At 48.8% G+C, this 9,292-nt stretch overlaps 1 protein-coding gene across 1 annotated transcript; it reads left to right on the top strand.

Moving 5' to 3' along the window:
- Positions 1-310: 310 nt before the first annotated feature.
- Positions 311-4,520, top strand: FZD7 (frizzled class receptor 7). Its single transcript, XM_075430591.1, has one exon. It carries the CDS (start codon positions 891-893, stop codon positions 2,613-2,615), a length of 1,725 nt encoding a protein of 574 aa, XP_075286706.1. The 5' UTR covers positions 311-890; the 3' UTR covers positions 2,616-4,520.
- The last annotated feature ends 4,772 nt before the right edge of the window (positions 4,521-9,292 follow it).

Raw genomic sequence — 9,292 nt, 5'->3', positions numbered from 1 at the left:
CCTGGCTCTGCCCTGCAGCGCGGGGGGCTGGGGAGCCCCCAGGCGGCTCCTCCCGCCTCCGCCCGGGATGGGAAAAACTTGTTCGCAACTTCCCCCCCGCCCCCTGAGCGGGCGGCTGCGCTGCGCTGCGCTGCTCTCCTCTCCCCTCCCCTCCCCCCTGCGCCCGCCCCGCCCCCTGCACGGCGATTGGCGGGCTGGCTCTGCGAGGCTCCGCCCCCGGCGCTGTTTGTGAATGGGGCGGGGGCGGGGCCCCGCGGCGCGCCCGCGCGTATATGTGTCTTTTTTTTTTTTTGTGCTGGGGCGGCCGCGGGCTGGGGGTTGTGGTGCGGGCGGTGTCTGTGGGGCTGTGCGCGGAGCAGGGCGAGGCGAGGCAGGAGGCGCACGGCTGTCCCGGACGCACAGCCCGCAGCGGCGCCCGTCGGGAGCGGAGCCCAGCCGAGCCGCGGGGAGGATCGAGCAGTAATTGGATTTTAAAAGTTATTTAAGCCCCGGAGTAAAATACACGGCTCAGCCGGGCGCAGCAATAATCCGTTTAGCCGTAACCTAAATCCCCGGCGCCGGGGCTGGACGGCGAGCAGCGCCGCCGCCGCGGGACCCCGCACGTAGCTGGCCGGAGCCGCTGCCGGGCTTCGCGCGCGTCTCCGGTCTCGACGCCGCCGCCTTCTCCGGCGGGAGCAGCTGCGGAAACTTTCGCCGGAGGAACGGCCGCCGCCGCCGCCGCGCTGCCAGCGCCGACTGGCCGGAGCAGAGGAAGCAAGCCGCGGAGGGCCGCCGCCGAGCTCCCGCCCCGCGGAGGGGGCCCCGCCGCCGCCCTCTGGGCGCTGATGCCCCTGGGTCGCCGCGCCGCCCGGCTCTGAAGGACTCCCCGCGGCTCCCCGGCCGCCCCGGCGATGCGGGCCGCAGGAGGAGGAGGAGCAGCAGCGGCCGCCGGCGGCTGCCCCTTGCTGGGCCTGGCCGCGCTGCTGGCCGCCCTGCTGGGGACCCCCGCGGGCGTAGCGGCGCAGCAGTACCACGGCGAGAAGGGCATCTCCGTGCCGGACCACGGCTTCTGCCAGCCCATCTCCATCCCGCTCTGCACGGATATCGCCTATAACCAGACCATCCTGCCCAACCTGCTGGGCCACACCAACCAGGAGGACGCGGGACTGGAGGTGCACCAGTTCTACCCGCTGGTCAAGGTGCAGTGCTCGGCCGAGCTCAAGTTCTTCCTCTGCTCCATGTACGCGCCGGTGTGCACTGTGCTGGAGCAGGCCATCCCACCCTGCCGTTCCCTCTGCGAGCGGGCCCGTCAGGGCTGCGAGGCCCTCATGAACAAGTTTGGCTTCCAGTGGCCAGAGCGGCTCCGCTGCGAGAACTTCCCTGTCCATGGCGCGGGTGAGATCTGTGTGGGGCAGAACACGTCGGATGCCCCGCCGGGGCCTGGTGGTGCGGCGGGCCGGGGAGCCACCGCCCACCCTACGGCTGGCTACCTCCCCGACTTCCTTACCCCGCCGCAGCCCCCCTCTGGCTTCTCCTTCTCCTGTCCCCGGCAGCTCAAAGTGCCCCCGTACTTGGGCTACCGGTTCCTGGGGGAGCAGGACTGCGGGGCCCCCTGCGAGCCGGCCCGGCCCAACGGGCTCATGTACTTCAAGGAGGCAGAGGTGCGATTTGCCCGGCTGTGGGTGGGCGTGTGGTCTGTGCTCTGCTGCGCCTCCACCCTCTTCACAGTGCTCACCTACCTGGTGGACATGCGGCGTTTCAGCTATCCGGAGCGGCCCATCATCTTCCTCTCGGGCTGCTACTTCATGGTGGCAGTGGCCTATGCGGCAGGCTTCTTGTTGGAGGAGCGGGTGGTGTGTCTGGAGCGCTTCTCCGAGGACGGTTACCGCACTGTGGCCCAAGGCACCAAGAAAGAAGGCTGCACCATCCTCTTCATGATCCTCTACTTCTTTGGCATGGCCAGCTCCATCTGGTGGGTCATCCTGTCCCTCACCTGGTTCCTGGCTGCTGGCATGAAGTGGGGCCACGAGGCCATTGAGGCCAACTCCCAATATTTCCATCTGGCTGCCTGGGCTGTGCCCGCTGTCAAAACCATCACCATCTTGGCCATGGGGCAGGTGGATGGGGATGTACTCAGTGGGGTGTGTTATGTAGGCATCTACAGCGTGGACTCACTCCGGGGCTTTGTGCTAGCACCCTTGTTTGTGTACCTCTTCATTGGCACTTCCTTCTTGCTTGCTGGCTTCGTGTCTTTGTTTCGCATCCGCACCATCATGAAGCATGATGGCACCAAGACAGAGAAACTGGAGAAGCTGATGGTGCGCATTGGTGTCTTCAGTGTCCTCTACACGGTGCCTGCCACCATTGTCCTGGCATGTTACTTCTACGAGCAGGCCTTCCGTGGCACCTGGGAGAAGACGTGGCTCCTCCAGACCTGCAAAACCTATGCTGTGCCCTGTCCCAGCCACTTTGCCCCTATGAGCCCAGACTTCACTGTCTTTATGATCAAGTACCTCATGACCATGATTGTTGGGATCACAACTGGCTTCTGGATCTGGTCTGGCAAAACCCTTCAGTCCTGGCGACGGTTCTACCACAGACTCAGCACCGGCAGCAAAGGCGAGACGGCAGTATGAGACCCCTCTCTCCTCTCTGGCACACACACACACATGCATGCACGCACGCAGAGGAGAGGGATACTTGGCAGTAGAGGACAGCAATGGCTCCCTGAAGAGTGAGGAAGGGAGGCTTTTCCAAACTTTTTCTTCCTCCCAGAGGGTTTGAAAAATAAAATCATTCTCTAAAGGATCAGACAGACTGTGTCCAGTGATGCTTATGCCCAGCTAAGTCGAAGAGCACAGAAAGAGGCCACTGGTGGGATGGGAGAGTCCTTCACCCAAAAGAAGTCTCCTTACTTTTCTCTCCCGCTACGCCTGTGCAGGAGAATGAACCAACCCAACTAAAACCATCCTGCCTTGCTTTGGACGAGAGGGAGGGGAAGCCAGATGTGCTGAGATACCCCTGCCGAGAAATAGCCAACCCCTCTCTGAATTGCTGGGGTCAAGCTGCAGCGCAGGCAGGGTAACTCCCAAGCCTGAACCCACTGCCTGCTCCTTCCAGCTCGTTGGAGCAATCACGTGAGTACTGCACAACCAGCTACAGCCCGCGTCCCGTGCTGGTGAGATGCCTCTCTTCTGTCACCTCACAAGTTCCTTTTTACCTCAGTGATCCTCGTTGTAATTGTTTTAAAGTGAAAATTTGGCCCTCGGTCTGTTGTCCTTGGTGCTGTGGGGAAGGAGGGGGTTGCTGTTCCACACCCTGAAAAGAAATGACTTGTTGCTTTTCAGCAGAAGGCTTTTCCCCCTTGCCTTTGTTCTAGGAGACAAAGGGGGAAACAAAAGTGTTTTCTATGTAGAAAGGCATAAGCATGGGATCGGTTTTTATGGGCAAGCTAACAAAAAGAAGTCGTTGAGGCTCACCCTTGGATGTGAGGAGCTCGCAGAAATAAACATTCATTTTATGAAAAAAGGAGGAGGCAGGATCTTTTCCTACCGTTCGATACGGGTGGCTTTTTTAAGCTGAAGGAAATGCAAGACTTAGAGGGTAAGAAGAACGTAACCAAGAGCACCTGCCAAATCAAGAGCTATTAAAATATCTAACGTAAAGATACAGTTTTTTTATTTCCTTCCCGTAAATGTGCTTTCTCTCCTGCTTAGCAGTGAGCTCGCTGCAGGTAAAGTCAATACACAGCCAGCTTCTGGGGACAGGAGGAATCCTTTTGGCTCAGGATGGACCCTTTGCCTGCTCCTCGGGTTCCCCAGTTGCACGGCAGTGACTCGTGGTGCAGGAGGGTGTTGGGGTTTAAAAGCAAGCAGTTACCACAAGTGAGAAGCCTTCTCATTTCAGCTAAAATGCAGCTGGTTAAGTTTCCAGTGATCACGTCTTGGAAGGAAAGACATTCAAAAACTCATCATCATATGCATCGTTTTCTTTTTAAAATGTGACAGATTTTTCTATTCTGAAATTTTTATGTTGATTTGTTTATACTTTATTTTTTGCATACTACTTTACATTCACTGAAGGGTTGTTTTTATATGTGTGTGTGTATTCTTGCCTAAGGACAAAATAGGAAATTCTGGATTTTTAGCAAGTCTCAACCCTATAGCTGCTCTTCATTTTTTGGGGCAAAAAGTGTCTGGAATGAAACTCAAAAAGAAAAAACCTGATCACGGTGAGGGGGCAGACTGCTGCTGTCTGAGGGCATACCAGTGGTCTGGGCATGAGGAATGGGCCAATTGGCCAAATCATTCAGTAGATCTGATCTCAGACTTGGAGGGCTTGGGTTTTTTGTCTTTTATAATGTGCATATGGAAGAAAAAAAAACCAAACGTGTAAGACAAGTGCAGTATGTATATTTTGTAAATCTCATTTTTGTAATAAAATATGTATTTATGTTTTTACTTGATTTTTTTTTTGAAGGTCTGTATGAGGCCCTGCTTCATCCCATGCACAGATCACTAAATAAATAATTTTAATATGAAGGCTCCAGTGAAGTTTTTTCAGTCTTTGAACACTGGGCAGGTTACAGAAGGGAGGGCAGCTCTGCGAGTGGCATCTTCCCCGCCACCCTCTTTGTTGTGGGAGATGTGAGAGACCTTTGGGTGAATACCCTGTGAATGTACTGATCTGAAACTCAGCTGTGACTTGAAACCGGCCTTTCTGAGTACTGGCCCCTCGCAACAGAAGATCACATTCTGAGACTGTTTCAAATGTTTGCCCTCACTTGAGGTACTTGCATTCTCGCCAAGTTTTCTTTCAGTCTCTGCCTCTCACTAAGGGCAAACTGATAAACCAGTTTCCTAATCTTGAAAATAAGGATAATGCTCTCTTCCCATTCCAAAGGGACTTTGAGATTGAGAACTGGAGGGTGCTGCAACTGCTGTAAATTAAATCCTCGCTTTGACGGGTGAAGTGTTTTAGTGAAACATGAAGGACTAGGTCCTTTTCAATAGCTTTCAAAGGGCAGTGTTTTGAACTGGCTTTTTTCTCCCCCAGCACCTTTGCTATTTCCAGTGTTGTTCAGGTGAATTTTACTTTAATCTTGATAGCTAGCCTGAAGCCTACATTCTTCATCACAGTCTTCTGAAAGCTTCAATAGAGTGATCTATTTTATTTCATTTTTTAAACGGAGATGAATGTTTAGATCTCAAGCGGTGTTGCTAAGTGCCCCGGCAAACAGAATTTTACACCTGTGAAATTATGATAGTTTCCAGCTTTTCTCTTGCCTATTTATTGCGTTCATCACCCTTCCTTTGTCTTAAACTGTGGCTATACTAAAATTTCAGTTACAGAACAGAAATCTAAGATGCCTTAGCTGGATGCCATCATGGTAGCTGTGGTTGCACTGCAATATTGTTTAATTTACTGAGCACAGTATGCGATAGTTGCACTTTCTCTCAGGGCACTATTTATCTGGATGCTGTGCTCTCAAACATAACCGATTACATTTACAGTGTATGAACTACTGATTTAAAGTTCTGTTCAGAGCTAGCCCTGTTCACACTGCCTCTCTAGAAAAGCCACACCTTTTATTTGAAAACACCGCTGTTCCCTAGAATTGTTCACGTGTCAAGTTTCCTTTTCAAAAATGCCTTCGCATTCCTGCAAGTGAGGCTGCTTCAAACTGCTCCATGACATGAGCTCACTGATCATTGCTGGGGGGGGTTCATTCCACTCACTTAGGAAACCTGAACATTTCTATAAACATTTCCTCCCGTTAATCCATCAGTGCCGGCCAGAGCGATGGAACGGCTGAAACAGCTCGTGCTCTGAAGGACTGGGAAGCGACAGAAGCAGTGGTGTGATGCCCCTGTGCTGTGCAGCCACAGCTGCATCGCTAAACATGCAATTACTCCTTAATACATCGTGGACAACTAAGTCCGCAATTCATGCAGGCAGCCTGTCACCCCACTCTTCTTTACACTCACTATCTATCCTTGCTAGCTGGTTGAGAAACTGCATTTAGGTGTGATCGCTACATTTTTTTCTATATGTGGAAAAACTTACATAGACTTCTTTTTTCATCCATGATACATTCATATCTGAAAGGAAATATCTCTATTTCCACCAGAAACCACTAAAGCTCAATGCTTTTATTTCAGTATTTCCTATTAAGTACTTCTAGATTTAAAGTCACTTATGCAAAACTATCCAAATCCTGGGATTTAAGTTGATTTTTAAAATTTGAGATTGTAGGTGAAATTTGATGCTGGTGGAAAGTAGAAGCAACTGTTCTTCACTTTTAAGCAGATGTGACTTGCATCAAGACTGAATTTGCTCACAGTGGAAACAATTTGGAGAACTGCAAGTAGTGATAGCATCTAGCCTTCTGGAATAAAAATCTATCACCATTCTGATAACAAAGTAGCAGTTACTTTCATAATGGAGTACAGTTTAAAAAATCTCTGTGTGAAGCTGTCTGGAAAAAAAGGAGGAAAAATAATCCTTTACTAACCTTTGCAGAACGGTTTTTATTTGACTAATATTTAAGTCCACTTTCAGTCAACTTTTTTTTAAACTTACATTTCTGACCCTTCACCTTCAGCTTTTGTCTGTGCAGCATTTTTGGTTCACAAGACCTTGGCAAGCAATAGTCATCATTGATCAATATCCCTGTAAGTTTACACCATATAGTACATTCTCATGAAAAATATATAAACACTTGGTTCTTAAGTTTCAGAGATGTTTGTGTTACTTTATAGAAGAAAGTATTAATATTTCAGGCAAGTTAAATACGAGGCTTTAACCGTTCTAGAGTTCACGAATAGCAGCAGCAACTGAATATTTGTCTCCACAGAAAAAAGTGCTTTTATAACATGTCAGTGTTTATTTGGGTTTATTTTTGGTGGAATACCCACACCAGCAATTGAATGTTTTCGTCCAAGTACTTCACCCGCAACCGATAGCTTTGCATGCAAGTAAAAAACCGCACATCTCTGTGTTCACCAACTGGCAACAGTAAACATTATAATTTCACATGGGTTTAGAAACCAAATTACTAGCTTGTATCTTAAATAGTCTTTTTCTCCACATCTCATTCTCACTTCCTTCCAGACCTTACAGGTACTTTGTATACACCCTGTTCTCCATACTTGCTTTCTATGCCTGTCATTTTTTAAAGCGATGAATCCAGTTGAAAGAAATTTAATCTGTTGCTTGGAGAGGAAAAGACAACTCTGAATCTTTCAGCACTATGACTGTTCATTGAGATGATAGACTATTGCCAAGCCTGTTCTGTATAAACCAGGGTAATTGTTTCATGCCAACATGAGCATGTGGTTTTGGCAGCTACAACACTGCACAGTATAATATAGGATTGGGAGAATAAGTACTGTGCATGGCAAGTTCCAAAATGCCCCACTTAGAACCAACACATTTTGGCTAAAATAATGCCCAAACTCTAAAACTAAAATACGTACATCAGAGGTTAATGCTGCTCAGACAACCAGTCTGCGCCACAGTCAGAGGAGGAAGGGGAGGATTTTGACGCTGTTTGAACTCAGGGTCCCAGGTTGCCTGGTTCAGGTGGCTGGGCAGTGCTCATCTCAAAACCAGCGGAAGTAAGGCACAGCACTTTCTCCTAATCCAGGTAAAGACCAGGCTCAAGCACAGCATTACCACAGCTGCAGCCAAATAGGATCCGACTGAATGATGCACAGTGAGGACAGGCCGAAACAGGGTCATGAGTGTGTACTCCTCTACATTGCATGCTCCTCTCTGTACAGCCAGCCTAACTGTGCCTGGGAACTATGGGACCAGGATAAATGAGAATATGGATAAAAAGCAGGAATAAGCAGGGCATAGAGCACATTTTTAAATAACAATTGTAGATTGGGGGGGGAATCACTTAGCCATGTCAGGCAGGAAATCCTGCTAGCAGCAACTTGTTCATTTTGGCTGCCCCAGCTGTGTCACAACTTGTGTTGGTTATACACAACCCTTTGCTTAAGCATGTTACTCTTACAAATACACGTGGAAAATCAGTGTGTGCTGCCTAGGGGAGTAGTCTATACGAGTAGGCTTTGGCTGCACAGGTCTTTTAGAAATTAATTCCATCATGTGGCCACCAGGGTAGCCATAACCTTACTACTAACACTAGGAACCCAAAGGCCAGGAAGAAAACTATAAAGGAAAAAAAAAAAAAAAAAAAAAAAAAAAAGAGGCCCAGTTCTCCCCTGCCTCCATGCCTCCAGCTTTACTGGAGGTATTGTCAATTCTAGCAGTGTTCTCAAATCTGCAGGAAGGCACTGCTGTTCTCAGGGCAGGCTAGGAGTAAGATTATTCCCATGGTGCTGTCCTTTTCCAAAGGCTAACATACAGAGGGGCTTCAGAAAAAGCTTGTGGTGAATGGGGAATTCTGACAGGAGTTACAGAAGAAGAAAAATACGTCATCTGGCTTAGATGGACACAAAAGGGTGTTCTAGCAAGTAGGCACTAATCTAGGATTTAGAAGACAAGTGCTTGATTACCTGCACTGTTACAGAAGGTAGACAGATCACTTACAGCCAGACTTTCAGCAGCATTCAGGCAACTAAAAACGCAGGCAGGTACATGGAAAGGACATTTCATAAGTGCTTAAATTCCCAGGTGCATGTCTTGGTAATTGACTGAAAATTCTCATCTCTGTCTCCAATTCTTGTCTATAAAATTGGAACAGTGGCACTTTCCTATAGTACAGGAATGTTGTGAGAATAAACACTCTCAAAATCAGAAGAAATTAAATACAATGATAATAGAGTTTGTATAAATACCTCTGTCAGATCTTTGTTCCATATTCTGATGTATTGCAAGGAGGTCCCATTCTAGAGAACACCAAATTTAGACTACCAGCTAGAATAAATTATTTGTATGTTTTCCACTATCTTTTATCTAAAATTAGCCAGGCTGAGCACATGCTTTCACAGGAGTATCACTCTAGCCAGTGCTCAAATACAAGGTGTGAGAATGTATAAAGATGCAAGCTAGGTAATTAGGAAAGTACACTGAGCTGGACGTGCATGCAAATCAACAGCTGTTGACTCCAGTCAAACAAATTGGACTTGTGTTATACTGACACGTAGGCATAGCAGAGATAAGGATTTAGGTCCATCTGTGCTGGTGCAATAGTGTGCTTAGCTCTTCCAGTACTCCTCAATTTCTCATTTTCTATATGCTATAAACACAGTTATTATCAACAGGCTCCATAACACGTCTGCTGTCCATGGTTCATTTCAGCTTGCTGCAAGCAGGATCTAAATCGTAGTAACAGGCCTAA

Source organism: Opisthocomus hoazin, chromosome 9, assembly GCF_030867145.1.
Source record: "Opisthocomus hoazin isolate bOpiHoa1 chromosome 9, bOpiHoa1.hap1, whole genome shotgun sequence".
In the NCBI taxonomy this organism is placed as follows: Eukaryota; Metazoa; Chordata; class Aves; order Opisthocomiformes; family Opisthocomidae; genus Opisthocomus; species Opisthocomus hoazin.
This window is presented reverse-complemented; position numbering and strand designations above follow the sequence as displayed.

What these genes read in the sequence shown, in the direction of transcription:
- FZD7 (XM_075430591.1), top strand. Translation starts at nt 891, where the DNA reads ATGCGGGCCGCAGGAGGAGGAGGAGCAGCAGCGGCCGCCGGCGGCTGC.